This window comes from Nerophis ophidion, linkage group LG29 (assembly GCF_033978795.1).
Source record: "Nerophis ophidion isolate RoL-2023_Sa linkage group LG29, RoL_Noph_v1.0, whole genome shotgun sequence".
Taxonomy (NCBI): Eukaryota; Metazoa; Chordata; class Actinopteri; order Syngnathiformes; family Syngnathidae; genus Nerophis; species Nerophis ophidion.
The window spans coordinates 29615685-29635077 of record NC_084639.1 but is presented as its reverse complement, the minus strand read 5'-3'; the positions used below and the strand labels follow the sequence as shown (position 1 = coordinate 29635077).

The window sequence follows — 19393 nt, the reverse complement described above, 5'->3', positions numbered from 1 at the left end:
CAGTCTGAGTCAAACTACCTTGAGATAAATGTTGCAATTGTCAATGCCATCAAAGAAATGGACTCAAAAACGCTATAAATGTTATGTTAGCTTGATGCTAATATACATTGGCTTTGCTATTGACATGCTACTGATTAGCATTAGCAATTTCTCATGACGTTAACACCCACCAAATGAGTTGATTAAAACTATAACTAAGATGAATGTTAGAATCAGACAGCTGGTGCATAATAAATCCAATATTTACAATATTAAAACTTTTTGGGGCGCAACAAAAGACATCATGAATTTACACTACTGCCATCTAGCGTACTGGACTTGCAAATGTAAATAAAGCTACATGTAAATGATAATACGAAAACAAAAAAAAACAAAAAAAATGGTAACGAAAGGATCGCAGTTAGCAATAATAATCTTATTTTTAAACGTTGCAATACAAATTTATCACAAACACTCAATATTATTAACACACACAAAAGTACCAAAAAGTCATACTGTTGAGGACTGGTATTGATTTGGAGGTAGTGGAATGTGTTCCGAATCAGTTGAAAAGTGAACAGTACCCATCCCTACCAGCAAGTGTTGTTGTACTGGAAACTAATTTACAAACACAACTTCATCACACACAATACTCCACTATGGAATTGTTCTTATATTAAAATGAGAAACAAATCCATCTTTGAACAGCAATGGTTTGAAAAAGGCATTTGGTCACTGATGTACTTATTGACTGATAGAAAAAGTTTATTATTTGAAGATTTCATTAAGTACAACCTGGAACAAAAAAATACTCTTAACTTAAAAGTTTCCATTCTTTCTAAGGCAAAAGACTTAATTTAAGAAAAAAAAGACGGAATTGACCACTTAAAGTAATATTTTGAATGTTGTTTTGCAATTGAAGACAACACTTGTTCGATCTGTGATTGGAAAACAAAAAAAGCAGTTTATTTTTAAAATGTATGCAAAGTCAATCAATCAATCAATCAATGTTTATTTATATAGCCCCAAATCACAAATGTCTCAAAGGACTGCACAAATCATTACGACTACAACATCCTCGGAAGAACCCACAAAAGGGCAAGGAAAACTCACACCCAGTGGGCAGGGAGAATTCACATCCAGTGGGACGCCAGTGACAATGCTGACTATGAAAAACCTTGGAGAGGACCTCAGATGACTACAGTCCGGCGTGTTGGTCAGCTTTAGGGGCATGTAGAGTTGGGTGTCATCAGCATAACAGTGAAAGCTAATACCGTATTTTCATATAACGTCACCCAGCGGCAGCATGTAGATGTTGAAGAGTACAGGGCCAAGGACCGAACCCTGGGGAACTCCACATGTTACCTTAACGTAGTCTGAGGTCACATTGTTATGGGAGACACACTGCATCCTATCAGTAAGATAAGAGTTAAACCAAGACAGGGCTGAGTCTGACATACCAATTCGTGTTTTGATACGCTCTAATAAAATATTATGATCGACGGTATCGAAAGCAGCGCTAAGATCGAGGAGCAGCAACATAGATGACGCATCAGTCCATCGTTAGCAATAGATCATTAGTCAATTTTGCGAGGGCTGTCTCAGTCGAGTGATTTGCCCTGAAACCGGATTGAAAGGTTTCACATAGATTGTTAAACGCTAAGTGTTCATTTAGCTGCTCTGCAACAATTTTTTCTAGGATTTTCGAAATAAAGGGAAGGTGAGACACCGGTCGGTAGTTTACCATGAGGTCAGGATCGAGGTTAGGTCTTTTAAGGAGAGGATGAATAACCGCTTTTTTGAATGCAAGGGGAACAGTGCCCGAGGAAAGTGATAAGTTTATAATATTTAGCACTGATGGACCTAATAATACAAAAAGCTCCTTGATAAGTTTCCCAGGAAGTGGCTCAAGTAAACATGTTGTTTGTTTAAAGTAAATCTCTGTGGGATGATGTACAATATTGGCTTTTGTCTGACACTCCAAACTTTGACTGATATTGATGTTGATTGGGGGATGTTATAAAAGAAAAAAATAACATTAAAAAAAGGTTTAAAACACAATATATGTAATACATCCACAAATGTAAGTTTGTAAAAACAAAACCATCCTTTCCCAAAAAAATTAAATAAAAAATCTGCCATTTTCTCTCACTTGTATACTGCATAAAGGTCTGGGGACATACATATAAAACAATCACAACACAATCATCATAATACAGAGTAATGACGATAATGAATAAAAATGATTATAGAGACCCAACAAATGGTTTAAAAAGACACATTTTAAAATTGTATAAAAGACAACTGTTCAAATGATGTATAAAGTAAATAATAATATGCTTCCTGAAGTGGTCCAGAAGATGTTTCAGATGTGAACCAGTACATATGTATATCATATAAAGGTGATAATCTATGGGATTATTAACAATTACAAATACAAATATGTCACACTTCAATATTTCATATTATCTAATCTGTACATGTAGAAGCATATTAAACAGATTGTTAGACAAACAACAATGTCACACATGTTATATGTGCTGATGTTGTTAGAAAGTCAAAATGAAAGTCTGGACAGTTTATTTCAAATCCTGCAGTTTCATTTGCTGCTGCTGTTCTCACCAGCACACTTGTGTTTCTTACACTGGTACTTAGAAGACAATCTTTCACCACACACACCACAACTCAACACTTTCTCTCCAGAGTGTCTTCTCATGTGTGCTACAAGCTTTGATTGTTGACAAAAGCTTCTGTTGCAGATTGAACAGGAATGTGAATTTTCACCAGTGTGTGTTCTCTTGTGTACTTTCAAACACCAGTTTTCTGTAAAACCTTTACCACAGATTGAACAGGAAAAAGGTTTTTCACCAGTGTGTCTTCTCATGTGCACTTTCAAATGATGACTTTGTGTAAAACCTTTACCACAGATTGAACAGGAAAACGGTTTTTCACCAGTGTGTGTTCTCATGTGTACTTTCAACCATCGACTTTCTGTAAAATCTTTACCACAGATTGAACAGACAAAAGGTTTTTCACCAGTGTGTGTTCTCATGTGTACTTTTAAAAGGGGACTTTGTACAAAACCTTTACCACATTCTGAGCAAGAAAAAGGTTTTTCACCAGTGTGTGTTCTCATGTGTACTTTCAAATGTTTACTTTGAACAAAATCTTTACCACATTCTGAGCAAGAAAAAGGTTTTTCACCAGTGTGTGTTCTCATGTGTACTTTCAAACTCGGACTTTCTGTAAAACCTTTACCACAGGTTGAACAGATAAAAGGTTTTTCACCAGTGTGTCTTCTCATGTGTACTTTCAAATTGATTCTTTGTACAAAACATGTACCACAGATTGAACAGACATAAGGTTTTTCACCGGTGTGTGTTCTCATGTGTACTTTCAAATTGTGACTTTCTACAAAACCTTTGCCACATATTGAACAGATAAAAGGTTTTTCTCCGGTGTGTCTTCTCATGTGTGTTTTCAGAAGACTATGGTATTTAAAGGTTTTGTGACAGAGAGAACAAGTGAAGTGAGTGTTGTCAGTGTGACATGTCTTATCATCTTTAGAGTCTTCATCATCAGTGTCAGGAGAGTGTGACGTTGTGTCCTCACTATCTGATAGTGGAGCTAAGAGCTTGTCTGCTTGTGATCCTCCACAGTGGTCTCCATCAGCTTCTGTTGTCATGTGTTGTGTTGAGCTGCTGCTTGGAGGCTCCCCCCCTCCCCTCTCCTCACTTTCACCTTTCACCTCATCATCTTCACTCTTCACAGGGACACCAGTCACTGGGAACTCCTCCAACCATTTAGGCTGACTGATGCCCTCTTCCTCCTCTTCCTCTTTAATGTGCGGCGGCTCTTGGTCCTCCTCTTCCTCTTTAAAGTAGGGGATCTGTGGGTCCATCTCTTCCTTTTTAATGTGAGGGGTCAGCAGGTTCTCTTGCTCCTTAAAGTGAGGGGTCAGTGGGTCCTCCTCTTCATTTTTGATGTGTAAGATCAGTGGGTCCTCCGCTTGCCCTTTAATGTGAAGGGTCAGTTTAACACTATGGGTCTGTGGCTCCTCTACTCCCTCTTTGATGTGTTGGGAATGTGGTACCTTTTCTTCCTCGTGTATGTTGGAGGACTGTGGTTCCACCTCCTGCTCACCAGGAAGATGTTCTTCATCGATGTCTGCGGGACAGGAGAAAACAAACATTCTTCAGAAAAGTCCAGCTTTGCTCAGTCACATGAGACATTGTCCTGCACCAACATATCTTCTCACAATCTCATCAGTTTCCCCTCACAGCAGTCAGGGTACTTCCAGCTGACACATGAAGAAGACTTTCAGGGGAATGTCTTCCCAGGCCAACGTCCAATCCACCTTATTCATATAAAAACATCCTAAAAGTAATTCCTGCAATCCTTAATGGTAGACGCCATACGTGAAAGTGTGCTGTTCTCCCTCTGAATAAGTCATACACACACAGGAAATAATGTACCACATGCCAGCCTCCACGCAGTAGTACTAGTGATGAGCTCCCCCTGCTGGTGGACAATAAGTACAGTGATTTTCCTATTCATCTTTAGAGACATGTCTGTTATAAAAGAAGCATGAGCACAGTCAACATGTTGGCCAAGAAAGATGACATCTGTTTTGCTTTCATTTAGATAGTGTCACCACAGTTAAACTGGGAAGAAGTAATCAGATTACTGACTACACCTTCAAAAGATAACGTGTTTACTTTATTAATAATAGTAATAATGGATTATATTAAGTTAGTGCGTTTCCAGACACTCAAATTGCGTTAGAGTGAGAACTGAGAAGGCATCATTCATGCAGTCCACACATTCAATCAAAATCAGAATCAGACAGACCGTATTTCCTTGAATTGCCGCCGGGTATATAGTATGCGCCTGCCTAGAATTACTGCCGGGTCAAACTCGTTTCGCAAAATAATTAGCGCATGCTTAGCATTACCGCCGGCCCAGGATTAACGCCGGGTAAACTTGTTTCGCAAAATATTTTTTGTATTAGCGCGTGTCTTTCCGCCGGGTCAAACTCGTCACGTCACGAGTGACACTTCACCTGTCATCATTTTCAAAATGGAGGAGGCTGATTTCAATAATTTGAAATCGCATAAAGGGTAGAAGATTTAGAGCTATTCAGTACGATTTTAAGTCTAAGCTATGCTAAAAAGAACAATAAGCAGCTATGTTTTATTAATATACCATAGCTGCGTGTGTCAAATATGAGTCATTAAATGACTCCCGCCTCCTGGTGGTAGAGGGCGCTAGTAATTCTTCTTGCGACAACTCGGCTGCAGAAGAAGTGACAACAAGCAGCAAGAGTGAGCAGCGTGTGTTTATTTTTTCCTCTCGCTTGCACTTTTAACATGGAGGATTACATATCTAAAATAAAACCGTTTTCTAAACTGGACTTTCAATAAAAGCAGGAGGTAATAATGGAAGATCTCCATCGAGACAGAGAAACTTTTAAAACTGAAGAAAGATAGGGAAGACTTCTATAAACAAGTTATCGATGCTGTTGATCAGAAGGAGCTGCGCAGGGACTTCATTTAAAAGTAAAGGTAAGACCATAATAATGTTTTTTGTATTAAATGTGGTTTTCATGATGGTATCTTTACATCACACTCAATTTTTTAAGCACAGGCCTAAATTTACCGCTTGCCTTTGGTAAGTGTCGAAGTGTGAAGAGGTTTTAAAATATTAGCGCATGCTTGCCTTTACCGCATGTCTTTGGTAAACTCCGGAGTGAGAAGAGGTTTTAAATTAATTAGCACCCCGGCGGCAATTCAAGGAAATACGGTACTTTATTAATCCCCAAGGGGAAGTTAAAATTTTCAGCAATATGGTAAACTACATTTAATAACAATAATAATAATAATAATAATAACTAGATGAGATGAGGCAATTGTTCAAGGAATTGTGTGTGAATGCTCCAATGCTGAAATTGAACTGAAATGTTGACAGAATGTAGTATGAATGTAAGAATAGTTTGAATGTTGGAATGGTTTAAATGTTGAAGAGTTTGAATTTCAAGGAAAACCGGAATGTGGTTTGGAACTTGGGAAAGTGTGAGTTTGAATGTCCAGGATGGTCTTGTGCTCTCTGAACTTGTTCTTGCTTTTGTCATAATTGATTTGACATTTTATTTTGGTCATTTTCCAACCAATATCTACAACACAAATACACGACAATACATAGCTTGTATCCTCGCCGAGGAGCTAAGCCGGCGTCGTCTGCACGCGTGCTCTGCCGACTCTGCCGGCTCCTCCTACTCCATCAGCGGCATTCTGGGAATCAGCTCGGCCGCTGACGTTGGCAAGAGGAAGCGGGATGAAGGGGAAGAACATCAAACTCCACTTTCACTACGGGAAAGTTGACCAAGTGCCGCTGCATCTCGCCGTCGGCCTCTGGATCCTCGGCGTGTTTGTGTCGTCCGGGGTCGTGTGCAGCGGCCTGCCTGGAGTGGACGTCGCACGCGGACTGCACTGGGTGCCTGCAGCGACGGTTGCGCCGACCTGGGGGAGAGGCCGGGGTCGGTGTCGCCGCACGATGACGAGCGCGGGACGAGTGGCAACGCCGGCGCCGCGAGTGTGACGACAGCGGGAGCGGCGCCGACCACCCGGGGTTGTAGGCCGAGCGGGTGAGGAGCAGCACCATGCAGAGGAGCTTTTTCGCGCCGGAGGAGTGCAGCCTCATCGAGGAAAGGATCGACCGGGTGGTGGCCAGGGGGGAGGCCGGGCGCCCCTGCGCGGTGGGTGCTTCGGGGGGGGGGGGGGGGCTACACGTACGGCGCCCAGCTGGAGAAGTGCGGGCCGCAAGGTAAAAAAAGATCACTCCGAACACAAGCACAGACGAAGCAGAAACAGACTTTGCTTTTTCAAACTGTTAATCCTGCTAAAGTGATTTGGGATCCTGCAATGAAACCCAAAGGTATTTTGGGAGGTCACATAAACATCCAAAGCCTAGTTCGCAGGTGTGATGAAATCAGATTATTACTGTCCGAGTCTAATCTTGATTTTCTATGCATAAGTGAAACGAGGCTGCATGATAACATTTTAACCAGCTTAATCAGTGTTCCGGGATATAAATGTTTTAGAAGGGACCGAACTGTGGGAAGGGGAGGGGGGGGGGTACTGATATATGTCAAAGACTTACTTAATGCAAGGGAAATTTCCCTGACTGCTGATATATCTACTGAATGTTTATGTATCAATGTCACACTATCACAAAACATGCAATTCAATGTATTGGTGGTATACAGCCCTCCATCTGCGTGCGCTGCAATGCTATGCGAAGACTTAGATGTACTGTTTAAGAATTTTAAGAATAACAGTGAAGTACCTGTCTTCGGACACTTCAACTTAAATTGGCTAGATAAACACTGCAGAAAAAAAATAAAAGAACTCACATCCAAACATGACTTTAGTCAGAAGATAGAACCCCACATGTATCACTAAAAACACTCAGACACTAATTGAGTTAATCTTCACAAACAAGCCTGACAGAATCATCAAAACGTACAATCTAGTTACCAGCTTGTCAGATCTTAATCTGACATTAGCTGCAAGAAAACTCACAAAGAGACGTCTGACGAGGTTTAAAAGTCAAGATCATAAAAATGTTAAACTTGAGATCCCTCGCCAATCAACAACTTTATTTGAAAACGAATTAAAGGGTCTTACTTGAGACGAGCTCCAACAAAATGGCCAAGTACACGCCTGTTGTAATCAGCTAATGTCTACTATCGGACGCATTATTGATCAATATATTAGAAAGCGAAAAAAATCCCACGGAATATTTCAGTTACCATGGATTAATGATGAAATCCGGAAAATAATGAAAAAAAGAGATTATGCCTTAAAAACTTTTATCAAAACTCGTAGTGACACAGATTCGAAAATATTCAAAGACTTACGTAATCAAGTAGTTAAACATCTCAGAATGTCCCAATCAAACTATTACATCCACATGCTTTTAGAGGCCAAAGGAAATGGTAAAATGATCTGGAAACTACTACACAACCTATTAAACCCAGAGGGTAACACCACCCAAACCATATACATACTAAAGTAGGAGACAAAATCATTACTGATTGTACTCAAGTCTCAAATGAGTTCAAATAATTCTTTATAGAATCTGTCAAAAACCTTTCTTCGGGTTTTTCCTGTCTGACTAATGATGATCAAACAACAGACATACCTGATAAACAAGACAGCTCATTTCAGCTCAAGGAGGTTAGTCAGACAACTGTCTTAAATGCCATACATGACCTAAACACCACATACTCAAAGGATATTTATAACCTAGACACAGCTTTTATTTTTTTTTAAAAATAGCGGCATCCTTATACAGCCTCTTACCCGTCTTATTAATATTTCCATTAAAACTGGGCAATTCCCAGATGGATGGAAAACTGCACAGGTAATACCACTTTTAAAATCTGGTGATGCTGGATTGACATCTAACTATAGACCCATCAGCCTTCTTCCAGTTTCATCTAAAGTCCTGGAGAAGATTGTTTCGGAACTAATGCACCACCTTGAGACAAATCACTATTTGAATCCCTTGCAATTCGGACTCAGACGTAACCATTCTACAGAATCTGCCACTTGTTTTTTAACTGAAAAGATCAAACATTCCCTTGACAAAGGACAGGTAGTCGGTGCAGAATTTTCAGACTTAAAAAAAGCATTTGATACAGTCAATCATAACATTTTAATTTCAAAACTAACTACTGTAAATTCAACTTATTCAAACAGTCATTGTCCTGGCTTGAGTCATATCTAAAGGGCCGTGAACAATGTGTCACCATTAATAATGTGAGATCTTCCTTCCGCAAAATTGAAACAGGGATACTCAGGGTAGTGTCTTGGGACCGATACTATTTAGTCTATACATCAATGACCTACCAGATGTATGCACAGATATAGATTTACAGATGTATGCGGATGACACAGTCATATATACATCTGGTAAGACCTGTACTCTAGTTGCTGAAAAGCTAAATGCTAAATTAGACAAAATAGCATCTTGGCTGGCATCATCCTGTTTAACCCTAAACACTAAAAAGACTAACTGTCTGCTTCTCCATAAAAAAGCAACCTCAAACAAACCTGAATATAAAAATTAATGATGAGGTAGGTCATTGAACAAGTACCTGAAGTCAAATATTTGGGCATAATCATAGACTATCAGCTGAATTTTAAAAGTCACATTAAGAAAATGTGTAAAACTCTGAAGGCCAACCTAGGCTGTTTTAAGATTATAAGAAACTGCTTAACTCTCAGCTGTGCTTTTACTTTTATGAATTCAATGATTCTTTCACACATATCTTATAGCTTAACTACATGGTCCCAGGCACACCATCAGCAGTCAAGACCATTGAGTGTCTTTATTACCGGGCCTTGAAAGTCCTAGACAAGAAGAGAATACGATATCATCATTGCCAAATTTTAACCACATTTTAATATTTCCATTAAAACCGGGCAATTCCCAGATGGATGAAAACCTTGCCAAATTTTAACCAAATACAATATTTTAAGTTTTACCAATTTTATTTTGTTACATACAGTCAAACTGGTTTTTAAATGTTTGGATAACTCTGCTCCCCAATTGCTCTGCAAGGCCATTACAAGACTGCAAAGTGGTACCAGATCTACCACCAGAGCAATGTCAAAAGGCAACTGTTGTGTTCCATTCCGTAGAACATCTTTTGCCCAGACTGCCTTTTCAATAAAAAGACCACAACTATGGAACTCTTTACCTGACACTTTGAAAAGTATAACTGCACTTGTCACTTTCAAAGAACAAACAAAATTATGGCTAGTTGAGCAGCAATCGTGTTCCCATGTTTAGTTTTTTCTATTTTTTACTAATTGTTTTTTATCTAGCCTGCACTTTGTGTTGTTATTATTATCATTGGCTTTTATCTAGTTTGCACTTTGTATTATTTCTATTATCATTATTATCGACTCATTTTTGTCTTATTTTCATTTTCTTGTTTTAATGATGTTGGATCTGTGTTGTTGTTGTTGTTGTTGTTGGGGACAAGTGTTGTAAATTAGCTTTGGCTACAAACACTATGATGCATACATTGGATAACTGTTTCAGATGTCTAGGTTTTTTGGATCCGTCCCTATTTCAAATAAACCTTAATATATAATATATGTGAGTGGAATGTGTTGATGTTGGAATGGTTTGAATAGGTTAAAAAATGTGGGGATGGTGCAACTTGGACAAATGTTACTCAGGTGGGTGTACGCATGTGTGGAAGGTACGTAGACACAGAAAACTCCCCCACAAGCATGTTTGTGTGAGAGGTATTAAGACGGAGGTATTAAAACATTAGTCAGTCAATCAAACAAATGGTCAATGAACTTTGCAGTCATGGATACACTGTGTGTTTATTTTCTCCGGCTGCGGCTCTCAAACTTCGTTCGTTTGGTCTGAAAGCGTAAAAAAGCGCTGCCTCAATAAGACACAAATAAAGCGGGTCTGGGGGCCCAAACGTTGCCATTCTTTTGTGAGTGTAGGCGTGTAGTCCTTATGTGACATCATCATGTCATGTTCATGAGGAAGCTGAGCTTGTTTCATACACGACTCCCCTCAGCCGTCTCCACTCCAACACACATGAGCAGCTAACTTGGCTAACATTAGCAGGTGACCTACGAGAAAATTCTCACAAGACCACAACTCTTCTTCTCTGACCTTCCCAAAGTAATAATCCAGTCAATAATCACTGAACTCAACAAAAAAAATAAGGCATATTATTTCAACAATGACTTCCGGTGTCACAGAACTGGCTAATAAAACAAAATCTGCTTTTCATTGCACAATATCAGGGAAATTGACATCAATGTAAGAGCAATGTTGTCATTCTTAGGAGAAGCAACATTTTTTAGGGAAAATAATGCCTTGCCGGTAAGGTCTAATCAGGTGTACTGGAGAGGAGCCTAAGTCAGACAGTCGAACCTCGGATTCAGGAGGAACAGTGTGGTTTTCGTCCTGGTCGTGGAACTGTGGACCAGCTCTATACTCTGGGCAGGGTCCTTGTGCGTACATGGGAGCTTGCCCAACCAGTCTACATGTGTTTTGTGGGCTTGGAGAAGGCATTCGACCGTGTCCCCCGAGAAGTCCTGTGGGGAGTGCTCAAAGAGTATGGGGTATCGGACTGTCTTATTGTGGCGGTCCGCTCCCACTATGATCAGTGTCAGAGCTTGGTCCGCATTGCCGGCAGTAAGTCGGACCCGTTTCCAGTGAGGGTTGGACTCCGCCAAGACTGCCCTTGGTTACAGATTCTGTTCGTAACTTTTATGGATAGAATTTGTAGGCGCAGTCAGGGCGTTGAGGGGATCTGGTTTGGTGGCTGCAGGATTAGGTCTCTGCTTTTTGCAGATGATGTGGTCCTGATGGCTTCATCTGGCCAAGATCTTCAGCTCTCACTGGATCGGTTTGCAGAAGAGTGTGAAGCGACTGGGATGGGAATCAGCACCTCCAAAGTCCATGGTTCTCATCCGGAAAAGGGTGGAGTGCCATCTCGGGGTTGGGGAGGAGATCTTTCCCCAAGTGGAGGAGTTCAAGTACCTAGGAGTCTTGTCCACGAGTGAGGGAAGAGTGCATCGTGAGATCGACAAGCGGATCGATGCGGCGTCTTCAGTAATGCGGACGCTGTATCGATCCGTTGTGATGAAGAAGGAGCTGAGGCGGAAGGCAAAGCTCTCTTTATCGGTCGCTCAAAGGTCCATCCTTACTTATGGTCATGAGCTTTGGGTTATGACCGAAAGGACAAGATCTCGGGTACAAGCGGCCGAAATTAGTTTCTTCCGCCGAGTGGCGGGTCTCTCCCTTAGAGATAGGGTGAGAAGCTCTGTCATCCAGGAGGAACTCAAAGTAAAGCCGCTGTTCCTCCACATGGAGAGGAGCCAGATGAGGTGGTTCGGGCATCTGGTCAGGATGCCACCCGAACGCCTCCGTTAGGAGGCGTTTAGGGCACGTCCGACCGGTAGGAGGCCACGGGGAAGACCCAGGACACGTTGGGAAGACTATGTCTTGCAGCTGACCGGGAACGCCTCGGAATCCCCCAGGGAGGAGTTGGATGAAGTGGCTGGAAAAAGAGGGAAGTCTGGGCTTCCCTGCTTAGGTTGCTGCCCCCAAGACCCGACCTCGGATAAGCGGAAGAAGACGGATGGATGGAAAATAATTTGTTCCGGACCACTCATTCATTCTTTAAACACGCTGTCATTTAAATTAGCGACTAAACAACGAAGCTAAAGCTGGAAAGGAAAATCCATACACCCACAACACATCTCATCTGCTTGTGTTGTGAACGACATCATCAATGTTGGAATAATATACTAACAGGACAGTACTCGCAACTTTCACCTCCACACATCGTTCTGAGAACAGCAACACACTTCCCCTTCACAATAATAGGTCTGACTGCGTTAACAAAATAAAGGTTTTAAAAAAAGCACCTTAAACAAGCATAAAGAACTTATTGATGCATTTACACAATTATTATGCTTCGACCCAAAGTACGGGTCAAAATTGTCGAAAGGTTTATTGCACAAATAAATGTGAGCGATTCTACATTTAATAAACAAACTGGAAAAAAAATTGCATTTGCCTTGGTGCCCTTCTAACTTGCCTTGGTGCCCTAAAATATGAACCATCCTTTAAGGCAACACTTGTCTTGACCTTAAAAAGTAAAAATTTGAGGCCTGTCTATAATGTCCCATCCATCCATCCATGTTCTACCGCTTGTCCCTTTTGGATTCACAGGGGGGCGGAAGACGGGGTACACCCTGGAAAATTCCATAAAACCTTTACACTATTTATTTAAATCGTATCCTAATTAAAATGTATCCTCCAGTTTGTGGCTATTATAAGACATATTTCCAGAGGATATGCATTTTTAAAGCATGTTTTAAAGAGACAGCATTTAAAAAAATTACTTCTGGGTATATTATATTGATCAAATAATTCTTATTTGTGAGCGGAATAAAGGCGCTCTCATTGACTCCATTGTTAGAATTAGGATAGTCAAGATTTTGCTAACGTTTGTTTAGGACTTAGAATGCATACAAAATAAAAACATGTTATTGTCTTACATATGGATTGTGAATGACAGGCAAAATAAAAAAAAATCAGATCCCCTTTGATAATTGTTCTACATCCTGTGAAAGGGCTGATGCTGTGGTGAACGTGAGAAAATAAGTAAATGTCGGGAAAATAAAAATTTCAGCAAAAATGGCTGGCAAACGTTTTAAAACCTGCTTAGAGATTGTTTGTAGTAAACCCAGAAAGGCATGTGTGTGTTATAAAATGATGGTAAAGTTACCTTTATTATCTGGGTTTAGGGGGCCATGTCATGAGGCTCGTCCACAGCCCAACTCTGACTTGTTCCACCACTGACAGTTTGTAGTACAAATGGACTGGGATATGTAACTCATCTTTAGTAGTTACATTCCACAGAACACAGACAACCACGTGGTTGCAAGACCACGTTGCAAGTAGCAGACGGAATGCATCATCCTCACAAGACAACACAACTTCTTATACACAATATATTAAGCATAGTGTTATTCATCAAATATAAAGTTAGTGAAGATGTAAGAGTAAGAAGTCAACAAACCCGTTCTGTGTAACACAACTTGATGTTTCTTGAAAACAGCGTCCAGTAGTTGATGTTGTCGCTCCTTCTCCTCTTTTGTTGGACAAAGTTCCTCCTCATACTTTGCTATCCTTCTTTGGCACATTTTCACACAATCACAACACTTTACTCTCACACTTGATCTCTACTTAGCGATGTGTTGATAACTTCTGTGTCTTCTGTTAGCAGCTAACAAGCTAAGCTAACTAGCCAGCTAAGCTAACTAACAAGCAAAGATAGCACGAGAAGCGGCACAGTGCTTCTAGCGCATCGAGACCAATTTATCCTTAAATAAAGAATCAAATATGTATTTTATACGCCGTAAATATTATAAACTGGATAACAAATAATAAGACTGACTTATTAGCGTCCTGCACACTCCTTCCTCCTGTTCTGCTGTTTTCCGTTTACCCCGGAAGCTGGGAATGACGTCACAGCCGAGCGGATGAAGAGGTAGCTCTATATAAGATATTGCCTGCTGTCACTGTTACCATGCTTTTCTTTTACGTAATATTTATTTGAATAACAATGTGATATAAACGAGTGTCTTGTTTTTTAAAAATAAATTCAAAGTATATCAAACAAAGCTTTAATGTTGGGGTTCAGTGGCGCCCCCGTGCGACATTCATTGCAATGACAAGAGTGAAAGTGCTACAAATTGTAGCGATATTACTGCCAGATTTATTTAAATTTACCCTTCCACGTGTTTTTATTATTGTTCAATTTTACTCCTGGATAATCTATTTTATACAAAACATTAATAAAACATTGAAATATCACAGAACGTGACGTCCAAGGAGCGCCTTTGTAAAAAAAAGTACAGGAGGTGACGTAAATTCACGCATGCGTGGATCGATCGTGTCGTGAATTTATATACATTTTTAAAAAGTATGAAACATTTGCTCTCATAAACAAAAGTCTCTCTCTTAAAGTGAAATCCAAACCCTCACATTGTGTTAATAATTTCAATGTATTCATTCAGTCTTGGAAGATTTGTACAAAATAGAAACACACATTATTATATTGGAATATATTAAGTCGTTTTAAAAAAGCGCATTTAAGCACAAGTTTATCATTTAATTATATACATTTTATTTTAATCTTATTGGAATGGTCTCTCATATTTACTTTTACTTTCTTTAACGGGTATTGTTTGTAAGAGGATTGGATTTAATGTGATGTTTTTTATATTGTTGAGTAAAATATTGAAAAAACATTGACTCATATTGTATTGAAAGTAGCTTAATGTGTCTAAACATTGTTTATGTATGTTTAATTGTTCAATAACAAAATAAAATAAATACTCAGAAGTAGAACTGGCTAGCAATTAAACTCTTATATTAACATAAATAATGTTTAAGTTTTATTACATGACATTATATAAATATGTATATTAAATATAATTTGAATAGTTGGCAAGTAAACAAAATGCATTTGCCATACCTAATTGTATTATATCAATTATAACTCAACCCCACACTTTACAACATGTATTCACACTTTGTTGTGTGAAAATATTTTACATAAACTTAAATTCAATTATAATAATCATTATAATATAATAAGATATATAACAATGTGTGTTCTGGATCTGAATTAATTCATGGACTATAAAGAGTTGAACAATTAATATTTTTTTGTGAGGTGGCATCTTTTTCACCTGGAAACTTAAATCCTTAAGTGTGCAAAGAAAGTCTTACGTTTTATTTGTATTACATTTGAATAGAACCTTATTGAGCATATTAACAAGATTATGTTAGAAAATGTGCCGAGTATGAAAAATGTCATTTTGAATTTGTGTACAGGATGTAGAATGACTATGATCTCGATCCAACATGGCTGACGGAAACCAAAATGTAGTAGGCCTAGTGGTTAGAGATTAGTTTTAACATTTAGCGCTCAGATTTAGATTCAGCTGTGATGAGGTAGCGACTTGTCCAGGGTCTACCCCGCCTTGGATGGATGGATGGATTTAAATTCAGATTTAAGATTTATGTTTAGATTTAACATGAAGCGCTCTCATTTAGATAGAGATGTACATTTAAAATTTAGATTTACATTTAGACTTAGATTGAAAATATAGCACTAACATTTAGATAATTTAGTTTTAAGATCTAGGTTTAGATTTAAGATTTAGATTTAGTTTTAACATTTAACGCTCACGTTTACAAACCCAGTTTCCATATGAGTTGGGAAATTGTGTTAGATGTAAATATAAACAGAATACAATGATTTGCAAATCATTTTCCACCCATATTCAGTTGAATATGCTACAAAGACAACATAGTTGATGTTCAAACTGATAAACTTTATTTTTTTGCAAATAATCATTAACTTTAGAATTTGATGCCAGCAACACGTGACAAAGAAGTTGGGAAAGGTGGCAATAGATACTGATAAAGTTGAGGAATGCTCATCACATTACTTTTTATTCATGTATGTATGTAGAAGTGTCTGGTTGCATCAGCTCGGCTGCTTTAATGTCTTTCATGTCCTTTGTGTTCTTCAATGTTTGATGTTTCCCTCCACATGTAAGAGGGATGTGTACTATGTGTGCTATGGCTATGAGTTGTTTTTTTCCCCTTTGGCCTCAGTCTGGACCCCCTCTCCAGAGGCCCAGGCTTAGACCCATTTTTTAATTTTATTTCATTTTATTTTATTTTAATCTTTAATTTTTTTCTCCCATTTCCCCCCCCCCCCACTTTTTTATAAAGGGTGCCGGAAGTCGGCAGACCCGTCAGTGATCCTGTTCTGTCTCCCTGTAATGTTTGTCTGATCTTGAATGGGATTGTGCTGAACATTTTTTATTTTCCTGAAGGAACTCTCCTGAGGGAATAAATAAAGTACTATCTATCTATCCATCAATCTATCCATCAATCTAGCTATCTATCTATCCATCTATCATCTATCTATCTATCTATCTATCTATCTATCTATCTATCTATCTATCTATCTATCTATCTATCTATCTATCTATCTATCTATCTATCTATCTATCCATCCATCCATCCATCCATCCATCCATCCATCCATCCATCCATCCATCCATCCATCCATCCATCCATCCATCCATCCATCCATCCATCCATCCATCCATCCATCTATCTATCTATCTATCTATCCATCCATCCATCCATCCATCCATCCATCCATCCATCCATCCATCCATCCATCCATCCATCCATCCATCCATCCATCCATCCATCCATCCATCCATCTATCTATCTATCTATCTATCTATCCATCCATCCATCCATCTATCTATCTATCTATCTACCTATCTATCTACCTGTCTGTCTGTCTGTCTGTCTGTCTGTCTGTCTGTCTGTCCGTCTATATGTCTGTCTGTCTGTCTCTCTGTCTATCAAACACTTATTTGGAACATCCCACAGGTGTGCAAGCTAATTGGGAACAAGTGGGTGCCATGATTGGGTATAAAAACAGCTTCCCAAAAAATGCTCAGTCTTTCACAAGAAAGGATGGGGCGAGGTACACCCCTTTGTCCACAACTGCGTGAGCAAATAGTCAAACAGTTTAAGAACAACATTTCTCAAAGTGCAAATCAAAAAATTTAGGGATTTCAACATCTACGCTCCATAATATCATCAAAAGATTCAGAGAATCTGGAGAAATCACTCCACGTAAGCGGCATGGCCGGAAACCAACATTGAATGACCGTGACCTTCCATCCCTCAGACGGCACTGTATCAAAAACCGACATCAATCTCTAAAGGATATCACCACATGGGCTCAGGAACACTTCAGAAAACCACTGTCACTAAATACAGTTTGTCGCTACATCTGTAAGTGCAAGTTAAAGCTCTACTATGCAAAGCGAAAGCCATTTATCAACAACATCCAGAAATGCCACCGGCTTCTCTGGGCCTGAGATCATCTAAGATGGACTGATGCAGAGTGGAAAAGTGTTCTGTGGTGTGATAAGTCCACATTTCAAATTGTTTTCGGAAATATTCAACATCGTGTCATCCGGACCAAAAGGGAAGCGAACCATCCAGACTGTTATCGAAGCAAAGTTGAAAAGCCAGCATCTGTGAAGGTATGGGGGTGCATTAGTGCCCAAGACATGGGTAACTTACACATCTGTGAAGGCACCATTAATATTGAACGGTACATACAGGTTTCAGAACATATACTGCCATTTAAGCGCCGTCTTTTTCATGGACGCCCCTGCTTATTTCAGCAAGACAATACCAAGCCACATTCAGCATGTGTTACAACAGTGTGGCTACTCAGTGGCCTAGAGGTTAGAGTGTTCGCCCTGAGATGGGTAGGTCGTGAGTTCAAACCCCGGCCAAGTCATACCAAAGACTATAAAAATGGGACCGTTTACCTCCCTGCTTGGCACTCAGCATTAAGGGGTTGGAATTGGGGGTTAAATCACCAAAAATGATTCCCGGGCGCGGCACCGCTGCTGCCCACTGCTCTCCTCACCTCCCAGGGGGTGATCAAGAGTGATGGGTCAAATGCAGAGAATAATTTCGCCACACTTAGTGTGTGTGTGACAGTCATTGGTACTTTAACTTTACTTTACTTTAGCAGGTATGTTAAAACCTGACATGGACTGTAGTTGAAATAAACATTGTTGAAACATCTTGTTACATTCTACAATAATGTTGTGTACAAATAATCATGAAATGTACATTACATCATTGTTATCCTGTCATCACAAATGTTCTAAGTGTCATGGATTATCTACTAATAGGTTATATCAATTGACAGTTATTTGTTTACTAAACAGTACCAATTAACAGTTATATTACTCGGCAGATGATTTTAAATGACACAATTTTATTCTTTTTTTCAGTCCCCAAAACTCAACACTGGAGTGGAATCCGTGGAACATGATCATCATCAAAAAATATTGTTTTTCATGAGACACACAAATCATTGTAATGTATGCAATACCTGGAGATGGCAAGTTGTTGAAAATCTTCCTAAATGTTGAACTTTTACACAAACAGAATAAATATTACATGCATTAAAACTCAAACACTACACAAGTTAAACCTCTAAAAGGATTTTTTTTATTCAGATTGTGTTTTCTATGATCTTATATAGTTACACAGCCAGCAAAACAGGTAGAATATGCACTATTGACTTCTTCTCAATAGCAAGCCACAGCTTATGGGGAGCACAGTGAACATTGATGGAAGGCATACACTCGGCCTGAAGGAAACAAAACTGCCTTTCATTGCTGATAGGATTGTAGAACAATTGTTCCGCCTCAAGCACCTGTCGCCGCACATACAGAAGTGCGCCCCTTTGGAAAGGCTTTCCTTCAAATGATTCTAATTACAGCATATCATCGTTTTTACTTCTTTACTTTTTCTTATTTACTGTATTTTCTGTGGAACAAAAAAAAATCATAACTTGAAAGTTTCCATTCTTCCAAAAGCAAAAGAGTTCATTTAAGAAAAAAAACGGAATAGACCACTTAAAATATTTTTTAGGATGTTGTTTTGCAATTGAAGACAATACCTGTTCGTTCTGTGATAGGGAAACAAAATAAACAGTTTATTTTATGAATGTATGCAAAGTAAATGTTCACTATTGGATTTTGCCTTACACTCCGAAATTTGATTGATATTGATATTGTTTTTGGGATGTTAAAAAAAAACAACTGAAAAAGTAACAAATGTTTAAAACACAAAAATGGGATTTTTTAAAAAATCCAAAATGTAATTTCTAAAAACAAAACCATCCTTTCACAGACAATTTAGTCATTTTCTTTCACTTTCA

The 19393-nt window shown here is 39.1% G+C and overlaps 1 protein-coding gene across 6 annotated transcripts in view; it reads right to left on the bottom strand.

The window, feature by feature from the left end:
* Positions 1 to 915: 915 nt before the first annotated feature.
* LOC133546181 (oocyte zinc finger protein XlCOF6.1-like) overlaps positions 916 to 19393 on the bottom strand; it is a 29846-nt gene continuing 11368 nt past the window's right edge. The window contains exons 1-4 of one of the 6 annotated variants that reach the window (XM_061892059.1): positions 13994 to 14065; positions 13616 to 13728; positions 4073 to 4146; positions 916 to 3993 (exon numbers count right to left, since the gene is read on the bottom strand). In XM_061892059.1, the coding sequence (XP_061748043.1) occupies positions 2579 to 3880 (1302 nt within the window). In that variant the 5' untranslated portion in view covers positions 3881 to 3993; positions 4073 to 4146; positions 13616 to 13728; positions 13994 to 14065 and the 3' untranslated portion in view covers positions 916 to 2578. Of the gene's footprint in view, positions 4147 to 4237; positions 4258 to 13615; positions 14066 to 19393 lie in introns of those variants that run through there. The other 5 variants (XM_061892060.1, XM_061892061.1, XM_061892058.1 and 2 more) reach the window with 5 other exon arrangements.